Source organism: Xiphias gladius, chromosome 4 (genome assembly GCF_016859285.1).
Source record: "Xiphias gladius isolate SHS-SW01 ecotype Sanya breed wild chromosome 4, ASM1685928v1, whole genome shotgun sequence".
Lineage (NCBI taxonomy): Eukaryota > Metazoa > Chordata > Actinopteri > Istiophoriformes > Xiphiidae > Xiphias > Xiphias gladius.
This window is the reverse complement of record NC_053403.1, coordinates 22,392,804-22,420,124: the sequence shown is the minus strand read 5'-3', so window position 1 is coordinate 22,420,124 and position 27,321 is coordinate 22,392,804. Positions and strand designations below refer to the sequence as shown.

Genomic DNA, 27,321 nt, shown 5'->3' with positions numbered 1-27,321 from the left:
CCGCAGCAACAGTGATATATGGTGCTTTAAAGCCTGTACAGTAGTAGCATCCTGTTTAGTCCTGGCTTTATGCATTACTTTAGTCTGGTGAATGTCAACATTAGTTGATGAGTAATACAGGGAAGCAGCACTGATTTTCACTTGAACTGAAATGTTGTCACTGTAGTCGGCTGTTAAGGGAAGAGAGCCTGGTATTTAGCTTACTTACTCCCTCATTAGCCATCTGCTCTGGACAAATTCAGTTATGTGACTCAGTCAGTTCCAAAGGTTACAGAGGCAATAGCAGCCAAATTATATGTTCTTATTATTTTGACAGTTTGATCGTGAAAATAGAGGACTTCAGAGTAGAGATTATTTAGGGGAGTCGAGGCAGGGGCTGGTTGCAAAAAGACAGAATAATTAGTAATTGTTTTTAGTTTTGCACAACTGGCATTAGACTAGTCTAATAGCAAAACTTGTGCAACCAGCCCCACCAGGTCACTGGAATATGATTGGGGTACATATGAGCTTGCGATTTAGTTATGTAAAGGAAGAGAAGCTGGATAAGTGGTCCAGTCCAGTGGTGACAAGTGAGCCAAAGATGGTGAAATTCACACCCAGAAGAATGTGGTATTTTTCTTCAATCTTGCCGAACTCGCTGCTCCACCTGAACATGCAGTATGGGAACAACTATCTCTCTTCCAACATCAATTAAATGGTTTTGTAGTTTTTTTTTTTTCACTGCTACAGTTTATGCTCAAACGCACACACTCAGCAGTACACACACCAGTAGATCAGGTTAAACAGGATGTAGGCACCAGGGAAGATCATGCGAGAGTAGGTGTCAATGGCATGGGTGTTCTGGATAATCCGGAAGCTGCGGATGCCCTTTTTCTTTGTCCCCGTGGACTCGTTGTCCAGGGATAGATGCACCACCATTCGCTCCTGTTTTTCTGATGCATCCTCAGCGGTCATGGAGGCTCTTGTGTACCCTGCCAGGCTGTTGGCGTCTGCCTCACTGTATGTCCCATCGAGCATCATGGTCCTGGCATGGGCCATGTCACAGGTGCAGGGGAGGGTTTGGGACTGGGTGAAAGAGAGGAAGGGAATCAAGACTGAATAAAAAGTTAAAAGCATCATTTGAAAAAAAAACGCCATTTCTTAAACGGTCTCTGTACCTGTTCCCTAGCTTTTTCTCTGAGCTTCCGATCTTTACCGTCCCTCACTGTCGTCAGGTAGTTGACTGCAGCATATTCAAGTACTGACAGGAACACAAAGACGAAACTGACCCAGAGGTAAATATCCACAGCTTTGATGTAGGAGACCCTGGGCATGGAGGCGTTGACTCCAGTGATGATGGTGGACATGGTGAGCACTGTGGTTATACCTGAAGCACAGAGGAAATCCAACCTTGTTAGCATGTGTTAGCACTTGTATTAACATGACAATAAAAAAGGTTTTTGGGGAAATATGAGAAAGATTCATGTCATTTAATCTCTGTGTGTCCAGCACAGACATTCTATAGGTCTGGGATATGAAGGACAAAGGTCTTTTCACAGTTATAAATGTATTCTGGCTCTAACAAAGCATTTCCCAGAAGAACAACATCTCTTGAGAAGATTTGTGAACATTTCCATTCAGCAGACAACACCTGTAGAGTAGAATAAGTCTTTAAAAATTATGCCCCTTAGGCATATTGGTAGTGCAGCAAAGCTTCATATCAGCTTATGTTTTGACCAAAAAGTTATATTCCTTATTGTAGTTCCTGTTGAGTCTGTGAAGCAGAGGTCTCACACTGTATACATATACCGCTACCTGAAAGTCAACATGATTTATTAATGAGACAATGCTGCAAATAGCAACTTTCATGCTCCCACTTTACACTGTTTGGCCCTCTATACATACAATGCCAGGGTTGAAGCAATACTCATTTTAGGAAATACAATTACTGGCCATCTTTCTGAAAGTGAAATGAGAGGACTGATATCATTCTCATGTCTATGTATAAGTACAGCGCTGGAGCCACAATGTGGTTAGCCTAGCTTAACATAAAAATGTAAAAAATATAATTTGTGGTTAAAGGGATAGTTATGTGCCGGAACTACATCTTCACCAACAACAGTTTATTTATACACTTAACTGACATTTACAAGCTTCATCATTAACTATTATTATTATTTTTCAAAACTTCTGTCTTGAGAGCACATTTACTGAGAAATATTGGTGACTCTCAAGAGAGAGGAGCTATGTTCTGACCAAAATATTCGCTAACTTAGTCAAAGGATGATTTTTTTCCTTTTTCTAAGTCATTATAGGGGTCACCAAATCTAGCAAAAATGTCGCTAAGTTGGCAACACTGAGTCTGTAACTTCCCCTAAAACCACAAATTGTCTTTTGACATTCCCTTTGTGTATGGATTAAACAAGCAAGAGTCAAAGTGTTAAATAGTGACTTTAGAGGTGCTGATATATATTTTTAATTTTCTTTTGGACAGAGCAAGGCTAGCTGTTTCCCTCTGCTTCCAGTCTTTATGCTATGCTAGGCTAACCATGTCCTTACTCCAGCTCTGCACCTAATGCAGACATTGTACTGTTCTTCTCATTTCATCCTCAGAAAGAAAGCAAATAGGCCAATTTCCCCCAATTTTTTTTTCTTCCCAGATTTCCTTTGGGGTACTCCTGTGCTAACTGGGTTATGCTCTTAGGTCACTGTTATTTGGTTTGGACACACATTGAATTTGAACATGTAATTTAGCTGTTGTGTTGAATATCCTCTTACCTAATGAGACTCTGGCAGGGACAGCCCTGCGGTCAATCCAGAAAGACACCCAGGACAACATGACCATCAGAGTGGCAGGGAAGTAGGTTTGCAGCAGGAAAAAGAAGATGTGACGCCGTAGAGTGAAGTTGATGTACAGACGGTTGTACCAGCCTAGAGACAAGGAAGAAGTGAAACACAAATTGCTTGATATTTGAGAATCGTTTTATGTGATGTACTAAAGTGCCATGATAAACACAGAATGAGGTGAAATTAACAACTAATCTGCACAGGGATGATAGAAATCTGGAGGGCATATAAAACCAAACCAAACAAACCAATGAACAAACAACACAGCAGCTAAATAGAAAAGAGGTCATTGGATTGGATACAAATAATGATGACAGCAAAGCAGTACAGAGTATAAAATAGCAGAATAACATGAAGGAATGATATGAAATATATCAAAATATCCCAGTGGTGTGTTTTTCACAGCAGTATTCCAGTTTCTGAGTTTCAAACATTTCCCAGAGGAAGAGTTTTTTTCTGTATACAACGTTAATCTCATTGGTTGAGTAAAACCCGATTAAGCAGAGCCAAACAATTTTTGAGTGAACAGCTTTTACTACTTCCAATAACTGTTGCCTACCTTTTATAGTGCTATTTGCTATCTTTATTAGCTGTTTTGCCCTGAGTAACCAGGACATTGTGGAAAGACAAGTTTCTATTGACTTCAAAAGTAATCATTCAGTTAAGAAGACATTTAATTTCATTATATATATTTGAAATTGAAAAAACAGATGTTCAACCAGTAATAATCTGTTTTAGTCCAAAATTCTCAGCCTGTGCAATAGCCTGTGCCTTGTACTCCAGCGGGCGACATTCCTAAAATTCACTGTCACCTAGATCTATTCTATACCTCACTGACCTATCAGTAACTATGGGGAAAGTCTTTTCTGCTAATAACATTAACAATTGTTCTGTTCTATTTAAGTGTCCCAGTAAGCCATCACACAATACAAGGATTCTGAAACTAAAGCGGGTAAATGGAATTTAGTCATCATGAATTTTCTTTTTTAAACCTGTGTTTTTCCTACTGAGACACCTCAAAATGTCTTTCATGAAAAATACCTTTTTTCTTCACTAATGCGAAAAAGAAAAAAGCAGCAAACTTTGATGAAAAAATAATCATGACACCAAAACATCTGAGAAGTGTGGAAGCATTTTGGATTTAAACACCATAGATGGAAAAATCATAGCTAAAGGTGAGGCTATTTGCAGACTTTGTAAATGAAACTACTTACTACAATAACATTAGCCTGTCACTTGGGCAGCAGAGGCACAACTAATAAACAGAAAAAGATTAATTCTACAATGTAGTGTTGGATAAGGCTAAGTGGGTTGCATTCAAACCATTTTGAAAAAAAATCAAGTTCTTTCACAGAAAAAGAAAAGTGAAGGCATCACACCAATTCTCAGGTTTCTACACCAAGACGGTGCTCAAGACCACTTGAATTGGAGACAAGTTAAAGTTTGAGCCATTTGGTGATTGAGTCATGGTGGCGTTCAAATGGGGCTCAACAAAGAACTGACCTTTCGGGGAGTTTGAAATGGGATAGGAAGAGGAAATCTTGCCTTAATATTGAATTATTTGCTACAATTATGATTACAGCTCTAAGAAAAACAATTATATGCTGTGTTATTATTAAATACAGTGCAATTATTAGGGATGGAATGATGTGTTTTTTTTGGTAATATGATTCTATATACATTATGCGGTTTACGCACTGATTCAAGCATGATACAATTAAAAGCTCAATGGCAACAATGTATGACAGCAGAATACTTGTGTTATTCTTCTTTTTCCCTTTTTTTGGGACTGGTTTGTTTTAATATGTAAAAAAAACAATCATATATGCAGCAAAGTGCAAATAATACTTCTCAAAAATATAACATGTTCTAATAATAACTAAAAAAAATTTTTTTTAAAGTAAAATAAACTCTCAAAGTAAGATATGTTGAAGAAATATAATCTGTAATTAAAATATAATGAAATGAAAAACAAAGTTTTAACTCCACTTTCAAATATAGCTGCAAGTTACTAATGTATATGCAAACTGATCCAATGTAGGGTCAACAAAACAGCTGGGCTGAACACAACAATCAGCTGTCTTCGAAAAAACTGTCAAGCAAGACTGCTTTTAGTGCAGGGCCAAAAGACTGATTGAACTTAACAAATAAGCTCAATTAAATGTTCTAAATATAGGAAATCAACGATGCTTTCAACTCTAGCATTCAGTGGGCATTTTAACCCTAACCAAATGTCGATGTCAACTGTCAATTTTGGCACTAAGCAGCCGTAACAGCTGCCTGCTGCTCCAATTATCGTTCCAGCATTTTGTAAGAGCTGAACCACCGGGTTGTAACATCCAAGATTAGTTTGTGTGTCGGTGGTTAAAGCAAAGTTTGTTTTGATTCAAAAACTGTAGTGGCTGTAGAGCTCCTGTGAAAGACGGCTGTCACTCATTGCACCTGGCTATAGTGTTGTCCGTCACCACAGCAATGTTGTGATATGGCCAGCCCAACTCCCATTCCACTACAGCCAGTTTAGGGACTTCTGCAACATTACCTCTTGAACAGAACACGTAGCTAGCCAACCCCCAGTTCCTCCTCATAGTGTTTGCTGTTATTGTAATATAGCTCTGAGTAGCACGGGAGGTCCACCTGTCTGTTGTTAGTGAAATGCAGTAAGCCGCTTTCAAGCTTTCCATAAAATCTTTGCTCATTTCTCTGTAGAGAAGTTGCCATTTGCTTTAATTATTTCTATGGCTCGCACACTGGTTCATTGTAGAAAATTATTTCAGCAGTGCTGTTTGGTCCAGTGGCTTTTTTCAGTGGGTAGTTTTCCTTTGTCATGTCTTTATGGTAATGGTGGAAATGAGTGCTCAGGTTGGTTGTGTTAGTTGCTGTGTAGGGTATTATCATCTTGTACAACTTACAGATAGTCCTCGTCTTGTAGGCAAGTCTTTTATTATTTTCTTTATTATTTTCTCCACATTTTACAGGAAAGCCAAAATACTGCCACACCCATGACATCAAGTCAGGTGGAGAGTTTCCTATTTCTGTTTTACCAGCGTTGCATCCCGCTGCCACCATCTTTAGGGACTGTAGCTCCCAGAAGACTGTTTTGTATAATAAAGATGATCGTGCCTTCTGCAGTACAAAGTATAAAATGGATTATACAAACACGTCACAAAATGTTTCTTGTTTTATTTTTGCCACTGTGATGACAGAAGAGAAGTCAATAGCCATCCATAGTCAACCAATCATGTTTTCCTTGCCTATTCAATACTTTGTATTGATTTCAATTTATTTTCCTATCCCTAATAATTATAGAGAAAATAAATATTGCAAAATGCAAAGACACTCTGCAAATGTAAGTGACAGAGTACAGCGTAGTGCAGGTGATATTAAATAATTGTAATTAATTTAGAACTTTAATATTAGAAGTAGATTTTGACAGAAGAATCCTAGACAGAACAGGGCCTCAACATAAGGTACACATGCAGGAGTAACATTAGGGTCCCTTTCATTTCAGTTTATATTAATCAATTCATCAAATTACTCCGTGCCACACAGTGAACCTGGGGATTTTGGAGCCGTTGCAGTTTTTGCCCAATGGGTAATCTAGCCTTACAGAAAACTATGTAAATCTCCACTCAACATTTGTTTTGCCGCTCTACCTGTGCTGCTGTAGAAAGCCAGTCTAGAGGTAGTGTGAAACTTCTGGATGAGGAACTGTGACAGAGAAATCCTGTCATCGGTGCTCAGAGACTCATCACCGCTTTTCCAATACAGCATCAGGTCCTCATCTGTGTAAGCATCTGATGGATAGAAAGCATGAATTTATGTAAAGAGTTAACCAGTTTCAGTAGCAGCAAGTGTAGTTGGATCTCTGTTAAGACTGAAAAAGACATTAGAAAATACCTCAAATTCCTAAATAAAACTCATTATTCAACCATTGGCTGATTATACCTGAACAAATGACTGACAGTTGCTAATAAAAGCTGGCTAAAAAACAGTGCTTTAAATATCTTTGTACATACCACATATGAGTATCTTCTGTGTGTATTTTTATATATCTATCTATATATATATATAGATAGATAGATATACTGTATATATTGCTGTTGTTCTCAGTTTCTCTTTTTAACACAAATTGTTTTAATTCATTAATTAATTCCAACCATTATACTAATTTGCTGTTTTTCAAATGGTCTTATAGAGTTTTACAGTCAATGAAACTCAGCACTTCCTACAGATGTTCAAAAAGTAAAAGCCTAATGTCCTTACAAAAATGAGAAATGACTGCACACCTAAATGATGGCTGGCAGGTGCAGTGCAGGGCAATGTGCAGGAGCCTTTTTCATTTTAATTCAAATTAAAAGCCTACTAAAAAAAAAGGCAGGGATAATGCCTTTAGAGGTGCTGAAAGGCTTTCAGTGTGAAATATCTTTGCAGAAAGTGTTGATTCACTGATAACTGGAGATAATTAGTGAATGAAAAACTCTGTTTATGTTAAAGAAGAGGAACTCACATAGACTGGTGAAGTATGACATGGCTACTGTATGATGGTTCATGGATGTAGTAAATTAAAAAAGGAGCACTAAAATATGATCAAATTTACCTTTAAAGGAGACAAGTTGGAAAGAAAGACCTGTTTCTAATATAAGGCCTGCTTCTCTCTAAAGTCAAGGTAAAGATGATGGAATAACATCCACTGTTAAATCACAATTTAGTTTTTCTTGTCAGTGTGGTGCTGTTTGAGGCAAGATGCGGCTCAAATGCTTTTTGGCATTTAGAAATTAGGAGCAAAATATTTCAAAAGTCTTTTTAGAAAAAGAGTGGAATTATATGAATACTTACAGCTCTCCAGCTCCAGCGTGCATGTCTGCGAGTCCAAAGGGAAACGACTGAAATCCATGTTGCATGCAGCAGTAACTGTAACCCTGGGGAAGTAAAGCAGAGTGTAAATCTCACCAGCTTTACCCATGCTACACCAGGGCCTGCCAAGTCTCATTTGGTTGGTGTGATAAAACCATGTGAAGGCAGATATCTGTGTGTGTGTGGGGAATTTCCTGTCCTCACCTCAGGCTGTACAGGACGTGACCATCGGGGAAAACCCGCAGCATGATGTTGTCAGTGGTAGTGTCATGGATAAAAGACCTCTTGGAATGGACAAAAAACACATCAGGTACCCAGATTTTCTTCACCAGCCGCCCGTCAAAGGTCATGCTTTTGTTGGTGGAGCTCGGGAAGGCCAGCCTCTCATCCTTCCAGTAGTGCCTCAGATACAGGGTCATAGTGAAGTCCTGGGGGCATGGGGGGAGGGGTGACAGAAACAGTCTCTGGATTAAGTCTCACTACTAGGACTCTACTCGCTTGCCAAATCTGGTGTACTACATTCCTCTTGGATTACACTGCTGTGACCTGTGGATGCTGCATTATATGGATTGTTTATGGCTAAAAATTCATGGTCAACAGAAGTGCTGAACATACTTTATGTTAACTAAGCAAAGTCCACAGCTTCCATTGGTCTTAGATCACTCTTGTCTTCTCGCCTCCTTCCTCCCTGTTGCTATGTAGGCCGGGGTGGTCCTGCGTCTGCACTACTCCCTGGTACAGGAGATCATCCTCAATCCCATTCTCCTCATGGCATTACATAAGACCAGATCAGTTTAAAAATAATGGCTGCAGCAACACATTGTACTCTTGGCACCCAACATTAAAGTACCTTTGATGTTACGTAAGATGATTTCAGGGGCATGTCTGAATGAGTAATATCTGTAATGTATTATAAATTTACTAATGAGGGATGACTGTTGTGTTGTGATCTGAAGTCTGTATACCTGAATGTTATTATTTTAGAGTATTTATAACTGCAAGCTTATTGGTTCATTAAAACTTTAACTAAATTGATTTTCTCTGAAAGCCGAATTTCTTAAGGCTACAGTATTTAACTTTTTTTGTTGTTGAAATATGCACCAAAACATATCTTAATTTGGAGAGGTGCTATGGCTGACCCCCAAGCTAGCAAGCACGTGATTTTTGCATTAGCTGAGAGAGCATATATGGTGAGGATGTAGGTGAAGGGCTGGATGGCCTTTGCTATGTTTCACCCGTTTCGATTGAAATGGGCCCCACCCTCCAAACGGCCTCATTTATAAAAAAAACATATTTATGTATATTGTGGTTGTGGCGACTAGTGAGATGTGGTTACTTCTTTCAAAGATGACACACTGTAAACTGCTTAAACCACCACTTGTGGGTGCTCGGCTGACATCTAAGAAATCACTGAACATGACCAGTCCAAAACTGAAGCTAGCAAAGGTCCTTACTTGTGAGAGGAAAATGAAACACACCTACCCTTGTGGTGCTGAAAAATGGAAAATATTAGACAACAAAAGAAAACGTCTAAATAGTGTCCCAGCATCTGCAAAAGGCCTGCTGACTACTGCACTTGCACCGCCTTCATAGCGTGCTAGCCAAACAACTTGGGCTAGCATTTTTCCTCAACCAGCACGACATTGATAAGAAACACTAAGTTGTGATTTATCAGTAAGAAGTTGGTGCAAGACAACAGTAGATGTTATGCCATCAAATTTAGCAATTTAGCAAGCAAAGTCAAAGTCTCACTTGCAGAGGTTTCAGAATGACTCACTGTCACACTCCAGGATCATGAGAAGTCAAATGCCCACCTTGCCAACATGGATAGCTGGCGTAAGCTGGACACGCGCCTGAGAACACATCGTGTCACTGACAGCACTTATCCATTCATGCAAATGCTGAAAAAAACACTGGGATAATGTTATGAAGAGGTTCATTGCCATAGTCTGTTACCTCGCAGAACAAAACCTTGCTTTCTGTGGCCACAATTCCAGCCTACATGAATCTGCTTGCTGAGTTCCGTCTGTTTGGCTTCATTTATGGAAGAGAGGAAATGAAAAAGGTCATCCAAAGTCACACACTAAAAGATAGCTGCATAAACATGGAGAGAACACGCGATGTGGATGCTGAGGATCTTTTGTGCGAGGTGTCGGCTGCAGTCAGTTCGATGCCTGCGAAAGAAACCACTGGTCTGCAGATTCTTAGCTACATTTACAGCAACAATAACAGTTGAACTGCATTCCATTCTTGGCACTGCTCTACAACTCATGGTGACAGTGGCTGTGACTGTAGCGACATGAGAGAGGAGTTTCTCATGCCTAAAGCTCAACAAAATGAAGGAGGTCAATTGAGCATAAGGTAACAAGATTGCTGGACAAAGATGAACTTATTAAAGCATTATCAGCACTCAAGCACAGAGTGAGGTTCTAGGCAGGACTACCTCAGATTGAATCAACAGTAAGTCTTTTAACATCTATTTAGCAAAAATAAAGTTAGTAATAATAATTTTATTTATAAAATAAACTACTTATTTCCCTCAATGTGTATAGGTGGCAATCAACTTATTCTTTTTCAAGCAATCATAATTTCTCTCTTCCACTTGGTTTGCTACCCCTCTGTCGCTCGCTCTCCTTTTCACTTTCCAGGCCTGTAGTGAGCTGTCCATGGTGCTGAAAGAGCGTGAGGTGCAATTTATTGTAAACTATCAGTAGTTTCAGACACTTTTCATAAGCAAGCAAAACATTGTATTGCTTTAGTTATTAATTTAATCTATGGGAATTGTTTAAGCTGTTTTTATGTCCTCTCTTGGTCTGGAATGACCTGCAGCTTATGGTAACTAATATTAGCTAATGTTAGCAAATTTTAGATAGATACTGTATTACTTTGTAACTGTTACAACTGACTCAGTTGACTTTCAGCTCTTCTATACTTGTGCTACTATTGTGCTAGATTTTAGCATTTGCCATTATTTCATAATTGCTCCTAATTGTAAAGTTGAATTCATAAGCAATAATAAACACATCTGCTTAGTTCAACGCACACAGACTTACTTGGTATGGTATGGTTAGTAGCTAATGGTGGCTAATGCTAGCTAAAGCTAGAAAACTTTTTCTATGTAACTGAATAAACTAAGTCAGTTCACTGACTTTATTCATCATGACGTTTACTTATCTTTACTCTTGATACTGTTACGACAAACTGAAGCATCTATCATTATCCCTTAATTGCCACAAAATGAAGAGTTATATTCATTAGCAATATTCATTAGTTTTTGATCCTACAGCCTCACTTGTCACTTAATTGTTGTCCAAACAGTATTAAAAACACATTAATGAGCCATACTGTTGCACTGGGTGATGTTCCTTCATTACACCATCCTGCTGCTGGCAATGCTATTTTGCAACAAATGTAGCACTAAATCCTGGGTCTTGTGCACAACCACACGCTCAGTGGGCCCACAATTACAAATAACCAAATCAACAGTTATAAACATGTACCTATATGGTTATGAGTTATCATTAAGTATACCCAAATTTTGTATTATTAATAACAATCTGTGATACTGTATTTACTGTAGTCTGCACATTCGGAAATATTAGCAGATTTCCACCCTTGTTTCTCAACACACTGTATATTACTGTGTGATACTTTATTAGGAAGTTTGCTTGAACAGGGAAAGTCACAGAACACTATATCATTTCCTTCATAATTGCTTAGATAGTCCTCGTCTTGTAGATAAGAGGCACTCATGTAGCTCAGCCATCTTAAAATGCATAATACTTATAAAATAAAAAAGGCCATTATATATTTGACAGAGTTGAAAATATTTCAGTGTACACTGCTACAGCTGACTGCTTGAATAAACCTTTAGTGTGACACTAAGGATGTAAAATGTTAGAATTGCAGTTAAACACACCCATGCTTTTTTGTGAGAACCCCCCACTACAACAGCAAACAAATGCACTACTTCCACCTGTTTTGAGTGATGTTTGTTAAAAAAAACTACAGCACCCGGCTATTGGGCTTGGGGCTGAGAGTCACAGACAGGGTAGGGAAGTCTGAAAGTACAGAGACGGACTAACATAATAGTTTTGTTTTTTTGGAATTTGTTGACATTAACAAAAATATAGAATAACACTATCCAAATCATGTTTTTGCGAAAGATCATTTGCTGTGTTAAGCATCCTGAAGCTCTGTGATATGACATAATGTCACTAAGAGCAGCTGTCATCTGGAATCCCCCCCCCCCCCCAGTTCAAAAGCAGCTAAATACACAACCCTGGGATCCAAATGGAATGTAATCCTTGGTCGTCCTTGCAAATAAGAGTTCACACAACATCAAAATAACAGTTTTGGATCCAATTTATGGTTCTAGAAGAGAGGGTTGATTTAATTACATTTCTCAACATGCATTTAGTCTGACTTTGAGTAAAATAAACAGTTCCTACCACTGAGCTTTCATAATCTAATTCTGATTATCCAACTGAGAACAGCTTAATGACTATAACTGAAAAGATAAAATCATCTGTCATTTCAAAGCACAGATTTACTCAAATGCCAATGGCAGAACGTATAGATGTTCATTATTACTTATTATTTATTAGACTATGTTTTAGATTATGGCTCTGATCTGGTGAGTCTAATCAAAAAAGTTGGGTTCGAAGACATGTGTTATCTGCTCTTATTCACTATGGTGCTCGCATGTCCATTCCCATGCTATTAATGAAGAATGTTCCTACAATGCTTCATTAACTACTTTGTCTGACGAGAAGCAGTGTCATTTGTCAGCAACTTCCAGGACCGTAACCTGAATATATCACAGATTTACTAGTAACTCCAGTAACATTATCCACTAGAATAGTAACGTTAATAATGACATTATGCTTTTACTTTTACCATAATCTCATTATTTTCAGTTTGTGTTGGTCTTTGCTTTCAAACCTCATAGAATATTAAGTAAGAGAGACAGAATAATCCAAGAAATCCCCTATTTTCCCCCAGACTGAATCTATTTTAATTAGTTATTTAAAGTATCTGCAGCAGATTTCAGTTATTTTTACAGTAAGATTACAGCTATTTGTAATCCATTTTTACCCGTAGGTACAATTGTGTACTTTGTGGCATTTAACATGTTCAAACCACTTACCATGTCAACCTCTGATATGCTGTCCAAGCTCTCCACCTGAACGTCGACTCCAACAGGGACAGCAGGACCTGCAGATTTATAGCAGTTAAACAGATTAGAGTTTGCATTCAGATCTTTCTCTGCCAAACTGTTTTAATATCTGGTGTGTATTGTTTGAACATATGAAGATATGATGATTTCAGGTTGTTTTGAAGTTATGTCATGCTGTGAAGTTGAAACCAGGACTTAAAGAACAAGTAGATCCTAAACTAAAGTATTGTATGTTCCCACATATTACAAAAGAGACATAAGAGTGTATACCAACCTTGTCCCCTGAGAATTTAAGCTCAGACAATGTTTTTTAATGTACAATGCCAACATATTAAAAATCTTTTTAAAAATCTTTATAATATCTGCACATGGATATAGTAGGGGAAAGGTTGTGGTTATGGCAAATAAACTGGTTATGATTGCCCCTGTTTCAGAAGCAAAGGTTGAAGTATTGTGACATTTTTATAGTGGCCCAAAGCCTCACAGGGGAAATGTCTGGGTGGGTGGTTTTGTGTTTGAGTTTGACACTGTAGACTGTGGCTCACACCCCATCTCCTACCAAGAGGCGATGTTGGTGTCTTTTATTCATTATTACAATCAAACAAGTCCCAACCTTAACCACAGAGTTTAAGGTGCCTAATGGAGTTTCTTTATCAGAAAAAGCTCATTTGTGTAATGGTAATATGGTCCAATTTGGAAGGTGCTGACAAAGAACTTACAGTATGGTCATTTATGTACAGGGACTTGTTGACTTGTACACAAGTCAACAAGGGAGCACATTCATGTTCCATAGAGGATGAACCCTTCTGAACCCTTCTGAACTTTTTCCTCTTATGCAATCCTTGGGACGAAAAGTCAACATTGTCCACAAGATATCTCTTATCTAAGTAGTAGATTGCAATGGAATTTGTTACACCGAAGTATAACAAATTTGTAATGTGAGTAAACAGCTACGTGTTTTCTGGGGCAGTGCAAACTGAGGCCAAGACATGTTTGCACGAGGTGAAAATATTTTAACTTTAGTGAAAAAGATTTCTGAGGTTTTATTACTCCATTTCATGAACATATCAAAGATGAGGAAAAGGGAGAGAGAGGGGAGAAAAATAACAGAACGAATAAGACTTCCTGGTGAGTTCTTTGATCCCTCAGTGTCTGAGCTATCACATAAACACAAACACACACTCCAAACAGAATAAATTGCACATACATTGCTAACAAGCTACAGCTATCATAGAGTTGGTAAATTGGCTGTTTGGTGCAAATAAACATGAACTGCAAAAATAAAGTGAAGTGAAAATTTGCTTTGTGTTCTACCCCAACAGAATTTTTTTAACATGCACAAACTGATTTTGTGGGATGCTTGCTTTCAGCAGAAACAAGTAGTGAACATATAACTGACATATCATTACCTTGTAAGTTGATAGGGTGAACTTGTTAGCAAACAGTTGCTTATTTATACGTCCAGCAGTTACGGAGTAACATTATCATTCAAATCATGTGTCTGTCCACATGAATATGTCTGTCCAAATATAAGTCCAGAATTCAGTCTCTTTTAGCTTTGGTCTCCACCAACTCCTGAGAAAAACATCTGACTCTTTAGCAGCTAAATGCCCTACTATTTTAACCAGCTAGTCTTTAACTGTGTCTGAACTGCTATTTGGTGCTGAGTTGGTATTGTACAGTGGGTTTTTAGAGCTTTTTCACTGTAAACGGCTACCTGCTCCGTTCCAAAAACACTGTTAGAGTCTAGCAAAAAAGTAAAGTTGTGGTAGGACAGCTAAACAGTGAACTGAAACTCACTATGAAGCTCTGTAAAGCCGAGGGGAGCTGCAGATACAGCTGATAATTTTCTGTAGGTTTGTCACATAGATCCTTTCACATTATCACACTATTTTTCACAGTCATTTGATACATTGTTATAAATAATAGTGAAATAAATAAATAATTAAATTTGCAAAGATATTATTTGATTTTAATAGAAATAGGATGTCAGTTTTGATGCAGTCACTGTTGTGATCTCTTGTACACAGTCCTAAAATAACAATCATATCCTGCTAAGCCATGACTAATAACTCCAATCATTTCATATGATAACTTACATTAAACAGAAGACAATGTTTTCATATTTGATTATATGTGTTGTTTAGCTGATTGAGAGGACTATATTTAAGGCCATTGTGGGATTTACAGGGATATGGAAGGGTATGCTAGTAGCCTTATCATCAATAGCAAAACAAATTCACACATCGTTCTGTCATTTGTGTATTAAAATCCCATTGGCTGCTGTAGTATTTTTAATCTGTACAGCAGTAATGGTGCCAGCCTTACATAACTACTGGCACAGCAAAGCTGCTACCTGGAAGAGGGGATATTAACTCATGCCCAGTCCCAGCTGTCAGCAGAGAGTCCTCCCTACTCTTTCTCACACCATATGCCAAACATCACGTGCCAGGCTCAGTAAAGCCTGAGCTTCTGCTGACACTGAGCCAGTGGACGTAACACCAGACACCTGTTGAGTAAAAAGCTTTGACCAGTGGTACTTATGGAGTGGAATTGTCTGTGATTTTGCTCTGCCTTAGCTCTCTCATCAGCCAGGTCACAGGAGACCAAAGCCAGAGCGCATTCTGAGCTGAACTGCTCTGCAAGGACACAGCAGTTAGAAAAAAGTCTGTACCAAGGATGGATATAGGATTGTACATTCTCTAAATTACCGGACATGGAGGCCTATTATCTGTGCTTCAGTGTTCAAAATGTTGGCTACAGATTGAGGCTGAAAAAGCGAGGTCTATGTGTTCAGACGGAACAAACGGGCACAGATGAACTGTCCTGCGTGTGGTTTTGCCAGAAGATTTCCTTTTGCTATTTTGAGCTTTTGAGCATCAGCAAATTATTCTACGTCACTGATTATCAGATGAGACCCATGAATGCGTCATAGAGATGCTCCACTTCATAATTCCAGTTGGCTCCTGTAGCCCGCAGTAGCACTTCTGTGTAGGCTGTTCTCAAATAGGGCATGACGGAAGAGTGTGTCAGCCAGTGTTTTCCCCCTAAAATTACAATCCCACAAACATGAACACCAAAACACTGAGTACCAACATCACAGAGGAGCAAACAGTAAGTCAAAATTAAAATCCATGACAGCCTGTTTATAGGCTCATGCAGCAAGCATATTGACAGTTTCACGGTTCTGCTTTCCTGAGAGCTCTACTAAATCTCAACAGTGTCATTTAATACCAAGTCTTACTCTTTAAAATGGAATTACTAAGAATAGGAATAAGTGAGATAACAAAAGGCCCTAATCCACATGCATTCATAACCTGTCATAAAAGCAAACATTTTATTAGCTATATGTGGGGATTTATCCAGCAACTGATTTTTTTATCAGGCAAGTTATTTGAGTCACTGAGTAATGATCATTAATCTAATATATACAGGATATATGGAAATACAGGATATCAATCGATCAGATCAGTCATGAATATCAATCTCATGCCTGTGCATTAAGTACAAAATGCTGTTTGTAGGTACATTTTTAGCAAGATAGCTGTTTCCCTCAGCTTCTAGTCTTTATGGAAGATAACCACATCCCGATTCCCGTTCCATATTTACATGTTTTTGTTTGTTTGTTTTTTCCCCCTTTTTTATTTAGTGACAGAGATAGAGATAACAAGATAACAAGTGAAACAAGACAGGACAGACCTCAATACATTGGGTGACATGACAGGATTACCACAACAGGGCAAAACATGCATTGGAAAAAATGCAATGCAGTCTGTTCTGTAGGATTCCTGTGTATGTATAGGTGTGAGTGGGTATTTATTTACTTATCTATTTAAACAAACAAACAAACAAAAAATGTATTAAAATGATTTGCTCTATTACGTTGTCAGTTAGATTGAGAAAGTAGCTGATAATAATAGCTGATAATAGTATTGATAATAGTAGCAGTAGTAGTAGTAGCATGAGTTAGAGCAATATTGAATAGTGATAATACTAATAGTAGTGGTCATAATAATAATTACAATAATAATAATAATAATTACAGTAAACAAAAGTAATAATAATAATTGTAAAAAAACAAGAAAGAAACACATGTAGGCATTTTGACATTAGCTGAAGTAGTGACATTTGGTATGGTGGGAAGGCAGGAAAGGATAAATAAATAAATAAATATAAAAATAACGGTAGCAATAATAGTAACAGTAGCAGCGAATAGTGATATAATAATAATTATTATAATAACAAGAATAACAGGAAAATACTGATAACAGTGCAGGACCCTTCTTTTTTCGGAAAATACTGCACAGTATAGCTGCAAAGAATAAGTTGTTATTCTTGTCATCATCACCAAGAATAATAATGGTGATGATAACAGCACAAAAAACGCCAACATCAACAACTACAAGAGCAAAATTAATCATAAAATTAATGATAATAACAATTATAACAGAAGAATGTGGTAGGTATCAGGAGTGTAGATGACGGTTTTACTGTGTATGTCATTCAGGAAGTAACGCAGTGAGGATTGGCTCCCAAACTTTCGGGAGCGGATGTATTTTGTGATTAATAGATGCAGTCAGCTTTTCCATTGTGTGTTCTGTGAAGGTCTATCCATAGTGAGATGCTTCAATTTTTCCTGCTTTTCCAGTTTAGGACGATGTTTTTGTTGGTTACCGTTAGAGCGATGAATACTACTTTTATGCTGGTTGGGGAGAGTGATTAAGAAATTTGTGATAAAGATTTTAAGAGTGACAGAGAGATAGAGATTTTTTGAGCCAGCAGCTTTAGAAGCATCACCCTAAAGGTGCTTTAAGACAGCAGGAAATTGGTGCCACTGCTTCCATTGTCTTCAGTGTAAACTTGTCCACAGCCATGCCGAATGGCTATTTGTTGCTGTCGAAGGTTCAACTTTTTCATATTGCCAATTATGCAATAGTATCAACAGAACCCACAACAAGAAAAATGATACATACAATGATACATATCTGAATTCCCTAAATCATAAGTACACCTCTTCACCAGTAGAGAACGGATGGAACAATGAAGAAAAATGTTATTGGAGCAACATTAGCTTCAAAGTCTGATTATCCAGTCTGGACCAATAAACAACGTTCATAATATTAGTAAGCTAAACTGACTATATCAGTCTTGTCATAATGCTAACCATATAACATGCTCTATTTAGCTGCATGATGAGATTATAGTGGGTGGATAGCAGCAGCCTGAAGTATATGGAACAAGTATGTAGTTAGTAGGATTGGAGGTAGCCGGGAGCCACTGCACCGGCGTTGCTACCTGTTGCTGCAGATTCAAAATACAGAACGTCGATGTTGCCTGGTGGCAGCAGTAGTGGCAGCTGCTTAACCCCTTAAAGTACTTTTCATCAACCTGAAGGCGAACACGTGGAATGGGATCACACACAGGAAGCAACAGACATGTCTCCAGGTAAGGTATGCTGTGTTTACTTCTTGTTTTACTTTTGAGATAAAACCTTTAAAATGTTTATCTGTGACATTCTAAAACATAGTGTTGCGGTACACAAAGAGAAGAGCCATTAAGTCAGTGAACTAACTCAGTAGTGTCAGTTATACAATAACTATCTATAGTTTGCTAACATTAGCTAACATTAGACTTTATAATCTACTGGTCATACCAGACCAATTAAGGCTATAGCAAAAAAAACCCTGAGCATACCGAATTGAGCAAAAGTATGTTTTATGGCTTAATAATTCTTATTTATTGTTTCAAAAGTAGCATAATTTGGCTTTAAGGGCTGCTGGATACATTAATCTATCCATCATCTGCTTCATACACAACACAGGTGATTCTGACACATGAGTTCATTGTAAATTGCTCATCAAAAGCTTTCACAGAAAGTCAGATACTGTATCTTAGATGTTCTTTGTCAGGAGTCTCAGTTTTTCATTTATTCAGTCATGCTTCCAGAGATCGAATTGTCCTAATGGATTTTCAATAGATGTGTTTAGAATAGAAGGAGAAAAATAGCCAATCCATTCCAACTCATGATACTGGATAGTGATGGGTGAAACAGTTTTTTTCATTGTGCTGAATAATTAGAATCAGTTCACTAAATTTGCACTACATTTGTTCAAAAGATTTGTTCACCCAGTCGCTTAGTGCATGACTGGAGCTCTGACAGCATAGTCCCACTCAATGAATTGAAATACGGCCAAACATTCAGTTCAGCTGGCTAACTAGTTAACTAATTGTTTGTGAAGGATAAGCCAGTGTATGAGAATTTAGTTGGATAAAAATAAAATTTTCTAACTGAAAGCTGCTATAACAAAGCCCTACCCTATGATGTACAGTGTGTAAATTTTCGCAAAAATTCTTTATTAAACAAAATATTTGGTACTACTTCCTACTATGAGAATTCAAGACATGAGAGGGAGGGAGAGGGAGATGGGTGGGCCTGAGCAACTCAGCGTGTGTGTAGTATTGTTAAATGTTAACCTATGCATATTATCAATCTAGATAATGTCCTATATCTGGATTGCAGTCCTAGACCAATGTTGTTGAGTGATTACAGCCAAATGTTAGCAAACTGAATTAGCCTTGTATTTGCTACCTCGAACTCACCCCATTCCTTCTGTGAACAAATGACTTCAGTCACTCACTCACTGAGTGTGTGTATTCCTGCGAACGACTGAGCTGAATCAATCACTCAGTGACTTTATCCCTGCATGTTTGCTCACAACTAACTGAGAGCTCAACTGAACTGACTTAGAACAGATCATTTCAGGAAGTTATTTAGTTCAGTTCATTCACGCAAAAGGATTTGTTCTTTTGAACAAAACGTGTGTGAATGACGCAACACTAATACAGGACTGCTCCTCTGTTCATGGATTATCAACTGTAAATCCACTGTCGGTTCACCCTGGCTAGATTATACAGCTGGGCCCGTCCATCAGACACTATGCTGCTAAGGCTCGAGAAATCCCAGTGAAAGGAAGAATTTGATGGAAGGTTCTTCAGAATCCAAAGGGTGACATTAGGGGAAAACATGCTGCCTCTTTAATGCAAATGGAAATAATGCATGACAAATCTATCCACCTGAACAAATGTTTTTTAAACCTGAGGAAGACAGGGAGATGGAGATCCATAAAAAGATCTCCCCAGGAAATCGCAACTTGATGTCATGACCAATATTCCATCCAAACAACTGTCTTCTTCTCCTCACCTTCCCGTATGTGTTTGATTTCTCAGGCTGCAGTTGGGGACCGCCCCATGGGAGCAGTGCAGGTGCTCTAATTAGGATGAGAAAACCTTATCAACATTCACAGCTCCAACTGCACACTATTGATAATACAAACCGCACTGACTGTTATTCTTTGAAGCATATTGTGGAAGCAAAAGAATCTTAACCAAGCAATTAACATTTCTCTATTCAATATCTTTGTTCTTTGGGATACCGTTTCACCACAAAGCAGTTAAGTGTGTGCAACTGGACAATAAAATGCTCTACAGTCTTAGGAATTTGCTCACGGACATCCCCAATGACACATAAGAACGTCATTCTCCATATCAGTCCACCAGCAAACAGGAAGTGGCTGTGTAAGAGGCTTTCGTTAGTAACACTGCAATCACTCCTTTGAAGCCTGGAGGAACCATAGCAGCTGCTGCACACACACTTTTTCCTCAGCCAAATCAACATGCAGCAGTCTCATAGGCAGCAGCGGGACGCTTACACAAGTCAACTTTTGATGATGTTTGAATAAGACGATCGTGTCCTTCTTCCTCTTCTTCTTTTTCTTCTTCTTCTTCTTCTGCTGCTGGTGCTGAAGAAGATGCTTGCACCAGCAAAAAAAAGCTGACAAACACAAGACAAAAAGTGATCCTCAGTGGGATCCTGTTCCCATCTGTGGCTGCAACTGTAGTCTCAGAGGAGCATGAAATTCACTGTGGGATGTTTAATTTAGCTCGCCACCTTCTCATATACGTATACAGGGCCCGTTTACGCTAAATACCAGATAACGGAACTCCTTAGCTCCACAAATAAGCTTCTTATTTTTAATTGCCTTCTCAAATCCCAGAAGTGCGATTGTCCTGACATTCAGGGTGTAAAGCAAGGACACAGAGAATGCCCTTAAGTTGACTTTTGCTTGACAGATCAGTGTCAGTGCAGGAAGATACAAGCAATCAGAGTTGACAAATAATGGCTTTAAAAACATCTGGCAGAGAAATAAACTGATCACCAGCCATAATTCTAAAGCAACAGAGGATGAGAGGAAATTTTTTCTATTTTGTCTACAAGGCGGTGCAGGATGACCTCTACTCAGCTCTGTGTGAGTTGGTATTTACAGTCTAATAGAACCTGCTGAGTATTTCTCTGTTTCCTCCTTATTTTCTTTAGCTTGGGGCTGCTAGCTGTACATCTCACCCATTTCTGTCATTTTAAAGATTTGGCTTTCAAGTGGAAAAGAAGACAGGTGGGGAAAATAAAACTGCTGCTTCTTTACCAGTGAGCATGGTATTAATATTCACACTCAGGTTCAACAAAGGGTGAACCTTGATGTGTTAAACACAGACAGGCCGAATCAGTGTCAACGGAATGCTGAGCTGAAACATCTCGTCCAATCAATGTGTGATATCACTCAGAAAAAAGAGTTCTTTAAAGACGCAACAACAATTGTCAAATATTCCGTTATTGACACCAACATGATCACTGAACAAAAGCAGCTCAAGGAGCTTACCTGCGAAAGCGGGCCTCATAGTGAAGTCGTGGTCATCTATGCGCAGAAGGTGGCTGGTCTTCACCTTTCGGGTTTTGGTTCCATCCACAACCTTTTTTGACAGAGGACTGGAAATAGGCAGGCAGACAGAGATACGTTTGTAAAGTGACATTAGAGTTTGGTCTCAAAGGAAAAGACTGGTATATTCTGTATTTTTATTACTGTCAACAAATCGCATGAAAAAAACAAAATGTATGTGTTAGTTTCTCAATTATTTCTGACTTTTTAACCCCATCACCAGAGTAGAACGTTAATATTGTATGATTCTAAACCCTGGATTACATCTAATGCAAACATTTTAAAAATTTGTGGTTATGACAAATAAAGTATGGTTAAGTTTAACTAAAACACATGGTTCAGAGTTAAAAAGCCTTTATGCTTAATTGAACCCACACCGTGATCTCTCCCTAAACCTAACCATACCTTAACCATGGTGTTGTCATGTTGTTAAATAGATCTATTTTTCAACAGTGACTTTAACAGTTTTGGAAACTGCTGAGAAACAGTCTAGTCCTGCTCATACAGCCGTCGGATAAGAAAATGCTTCAATGTGGCGTTCAGGAAGGCATGGACAAACAATGTATTTTAACATTTAATTTGGAGGACTTGTTGCGACCTCAATACCCTTTAGGGCAACACACACTGTCATCATGTGACATACATCAAAACATCTGCCCCCATTATTTTCTGTGTCAGCCTGAACATTGGTGGCTTCTTGACACAATGTGTCAAAAGCATCAATTTTATCACATTCACCCAAGTGTCAACTAATGCAATTTTCCATGACATGGACATAAACTTCTTCCTACATTTGCACCAAATATTATTGGCAGTCAATGTACAGCAAATCATGAGGAATGAAAACGTCCAGTATGAACATATATTTCCTAGGATCGTGAGCTGGACTTCCCTGCCCTGTCTGTGTTCTCAACTCCAAGCCCATTGTTCCTACTGAAATAGTAAATCTTTAAAAACACCTCACAAATACAGTATATAGTTTCATTTAAAAAAAGGCTCAGTAATTTCCAAAAACTAGTTAATAGTTTTTAGCAAACGTTACTCAAAGGGGGAAATAATGCAACAGTTGGGGACTATTTTCAGTGGTGGATTAATCCACATTTTGTGCTCTAGTGACTATATCTGGCAGCAGGATGATGTATGTGGGATTGAGTAAAAATAAACTTCAGTGTGTATTCAACACGCTCTCATTCCAAACTTGTCATATAATGACGCCTGGTCAGGACCCCTTGGGGTCACAGGGTACCCCTTTAGCATCATTTTTCAATGTGCAGGGTAGACCGATAGGAGAGCTGTGCCCTAAAAATTGTTTCTATACAACTAAGTTGCAACAGAAAATCTGTTTGTACGAATCGTATTTGGATTACTTCTTTTATTAACATAATAAAGATATGTTGTTAATTTATGTATTTGGCAAGATGTTGATACTGAATGTATCAGTAAAATATTCACAGACAATATATTTTTTTCCACAAAAATGTCTGATCCAGCATTACAATATTCATTTGTAGTGACTGCAGCATTATTAAAGTTTTTTATGGTTATGGTTAGGCACCCACATTTGGTTAAGGTTAGGGAAAGATTGTGGTCTGGTTTATTACAGAAAAAACTTCATAGTGACTTCAGACACATTATATTTAACCAAAACCAAAATCTTTCCCTAACCTTAACCAGAGCGCTTTTGTTGCCTAAACCTAACCTCAGACAGGACTCTGGATGCGTACCCCGGTCTGTCTTGTCACGGTCTTGCATTGTATCTGTATCTTAGATGTTCTTTGTTAGGAGTCTCAGTTTTTCATTTATTCAGTCATGCTTCCAGAGATCGAATTGTCCTAATGGATTTTCAATAGATGTGTTTAGAATAGAAGGAGAAAAATAGCCAATCCATTCCAACTCATGATACTGGATAGTGATGGGTGAAACAGTTTTTTTCATTGTGCTGAATAATTAGAATCAGTTCACTAAATTTGCACTACATTTGTTCAAAAGATTTGTTCACCCAGTCGCTTAGTGCATGACTGGAGCTCTGACAGCATAGTCCCACTCAATGAACTGAAATACGGCCAAACATTCAGTTCAGCTGGCTAACTAGTTAACTAATTGTTTGTGAAGGATAAGCCAGTGTATGAGAATTTAGTTGGATAAAAATAAAATTTTCTAACTGAAAGCTGCTATAACAAAGTCCTACCCTATGATGTACAGTGTGTAAATTTTCGCAAAATTCTTTATTAAACAAAATATTTGGTACTACTTCCTACTATGAGAATTCAAGACATGAGAGGGAGGGAGAGGGAGATGGGTGGGCCTGAGCAACTCAGCGTGTGTGTAGTATTGTTAAATGTTAACCTATGCATATTATCAATCTAGATAATGTCCTATATCTGGATTGCAGTCCTAGACCAATGTTGTTGAGTGATTACAGCTAAATGTTAGCAAACTGAATTAGCCTTGTATTTGCTACCTCGAACTCACCCCATTCCTTCTGTGAACAAATGACTTCAATCACTTTGTTGCCTAAACCTAACCTCAGACAGGACTCTGGATGCGTACCCCGGTCTGTCTTGTCACAGTCTTGCATTTGTACCTCCACCATCCACCCCAACCACCTCCAGGTGAGTCTGCTGGTGTTAATAAAAGCGCTTCATTCAAGCTGTAGTGTACCCTGTAAGTTAAAAAATAACATTTAAGGGGTACCCAGTGCATTAAAAAGTGATGCCAAAGGTGCCCTGAACAAGTGTCTGTATGTGGCGAGTTGGGAATGAGTGAGAGAAATGTCACTCAGTACAACAGTGTGGCTTATGGATGTATTTTTGCCCCGAACTTGGTGGAGGGATGAGTCATGGTCCAGGGAAGAAGCCATTAAATTTTGGTGCAGATCCAGATCATTCACTATGATTTTGAATTTTTTTTCTCTGAAGTCTGGTGTATGTTGTTTGACATTGTCCTTGGTGGAGCTATGTGCTCTACTGAGTGCCATTCTAGTTTGTACTTTGTTTTTTGCTTTGCACTTCCTAACAAAAGAAAACACTGAAAAGGTTGTATTTAACAGCTTTCCTGGTTTAATTAATTTCTTTTGTTTCATGATTTTATTTGTAGGGGATGATTTTTCTGCACATTATTAAAATTCTCTGGTTCCAGCTTTGCAATAATGTATGTCTTAGAGACCATTTTAGGGACAAAACGAAGACAGGAGAAACCAATAGGGAAATTGATCACTGAATGAAAATTTGTAGTCTTACTATTCCAACTTGGAATAGTACTCAGAATAAAGTACTGCATGGTGCAATTTGTTAGACGAAGAGATAAAATCCAAGTTTTGCCAGTACTATAAATTCACATTTTATATGACAATATAACTGAAACTGCTGCTGAGAAGATGATTGAAGCTTTCTGAAAATGACAGTGTGACAACCATGGAAAAAACGCCAGCCAAACAAAAGGCTTAAAGAGAAATTATTGAAAATCCTGAAATCCCTCCACTTTCCAGTCTCTCTGAGTCGTTGCTGTTACTCTCAAAGCATCCTAATAAAGAATCTATATTCACCTGAAATAATAGCCAACATGTTGTATCTCGAGGGATGGAATTTCTTTGCTGTTTCACACGCATCGATCGCTCTCCTTCAGCTGCGTGTGAAACAGCAAAGAAAACACAAATAATGGCTGTTGTTTGGCTTCTTTTTATGGTTATCACGGCTTGTTTGTGACAAATAAACCGCCCACATAGCTGTGTGACCGCGGTGTGAAGGGTCGTAGTAGTTAGGCTACCAGAAACTCAGCGAAAACTGATTTGGACTAGAAACGGATTTTGGCAATGCACCGTTTGCATGCAAATGTTCTTGAAAATGAAGTGAAGGTGAAATCAGCTAAGCAGCTGCCTCGCCTCTAATTTTTGCCCTTTTTTGGCTGACATAAATCTTAACTGTCCCTATACCGTTTGGGGTCAAACAAGTGTTAATTGGTCTATAGCAAAGACTTGTACATAAATGTCAGTTCTTAGAGATACGACGGAGAAAGCACAAGTGATTTTCCTTGTTCTGCTGCTAGATGTGTCCTATGATGATCTCTGGGGGACAGAGTTCACATCTCAGTTTAATTAAAATAAAATAAACATAAAATAAAAATGTTTTCCACACTTACTTGCCTAGCTTGTAAGTTTCCGCTGGCGATGACCATCGCTTTTTCCTACTTTGGTGTTTCCTGCACTCCCCAATAAGGATGAAACATAAAAATAAAAGTAGAAACCTGGCGTAACCCGGCATGATGAGCTTAAAATTCCCGCAGCGAGTCGATCAGTGACGACTTCGGTCCGCGTACAGGACGGTGTGTACACGGTACCATCTTCCTTCCAAAAGCAGGAGGAAGAGTGTGAGAGCCGGGGGACTGTGTCGGACAAGTGCTCCGGTTGCTTTGCAGAGAGAGACAGGGTGGTGAAGTCTGATAAGCGCTCTGATTGGTTTTCAGACTCCGGAGAGTCTGGCTTCAGAGCGCACAGCATCAGCACCACATTGCTTACAGCGCAAAGCAAACAAACAAAAAACAAACAAACAAGCACACAAGCATGCCCCTCCTGACCAGGGGTTTAGAGACACGGCTGAGAGAAGGCAATATGAAGAAAAAGAAGAAGAAGAGGGGTTGGGTGACCAATCTGACAAAATGTTGAAATGAGTCGAGCACTTTTCTAACATAAATGTATCACTTGATTTGATATTATTATTGAAATAAACTGCTTGGCATTAGAAAATTGGAAGAATTATTTCATCTCGCCTTGCAAATTTTCTCGTTTCTCAGATTTGAACACTATAGAGATCTGTTTGTCAAGATTATATATATTTTTTCTCAGTGTAGGAAAGTGTAAAGGCGTCGCCTTAAACTGAGGTAAGATTTGGATGTCCACATCTGTCTCGCTCTTGGGCCTGATCTTCACAGCTGCCCGTTATCTGGATAGGAAACTCTTTGGAAGATGTGAAATTGCATTAGATACCAGTGGAATTACAATATTTCATCCTGTTAGGCAGACTTTCAAATATCCTTCCCAGACTAAATTTATTTAGGATTAATGCTTTTTTATGGGTTTCCTACAAAAGTTGCCAAATCCACTTTTCTCTATGGAACGTCCAAGGACAAAGTATGCCAGCGGCTGGTGACTGCACTATTTCACTTAACTGCCCTCAGAGAGGACATTGTTTCTGACGTGTTTTTTTTTAAAGATGTGGCTTTCCAGTTGATTTCTGATGTTTTTGTCTTGACCTTTAACCTCCATACAGTTAAGAATTACATAGCCTGTGGTGTAAACTCTGTCTCAGAGCTCTGTCTTCTTACATGAGCTCTCAACTTTAGTCTTTGTGGATGCTGAGTAACATTCTGTTCCCTCACTTGACAAAGTGATTTGATCTCAAAAGATTAAAAGGTATTATCATGTCAAAATCATGTTTTCTAGGCAACTATGTCCAGCCAGATTAATTCTGAGCATTCAGTGACTGAGGAGTTTCACCAACAACAAAATATTTCCCTCTTTTTAAAGAGGAGGAAAAAAGGTTTGGAAGTTTTGAGGCTGACTGACCAAACTGTGTAACAGTAACAAGTGTTACAACCTTAATTTTACGCCTTTTGAGGTTGATAATGTCACGGTCATGGCTGTGACTCCCTGTTCTCAGCCAGTATAGTATCTAATGTTTAAGGCCGCTTAGAATT

At 38.4% G+C, this 27,321-nt stretch overlaps 1 protein-coding gene across 1 annotated transcript; it reads right to left on the bottom strand.

Moving 5' to 3' along the window:
• Positions 1–750: 750 nt before the first annotated feature.
• Positions 751–25,889, bottom strand: LOC120788742 (gamma-aminobutyric acid receptor subunit rho-2-like). The gene is made up of 9 exons (XM_040124813.1): positions 25,768–25,889; positions 21,574–21,680; positions 12,830–12,897; positions 7,885–8,108; positions 7,663–7,745; positions 6,480–6,620; positions 2,758–2,910; positions 1,158–1,366; positions 751–1,065 (listed from the first exon to the last, which is right to left on the bottom strand). The coding sequence occupies exons 1-9, from the start codon at positions 25,887–25,889 to the stop codon at positions 751–753; spliced, it is 1,422 nt and encodes a 473-aa protein (XP_039980747.1).
• Positions 25,890–27,321: the final 1,432 nt, after the last annotated feature.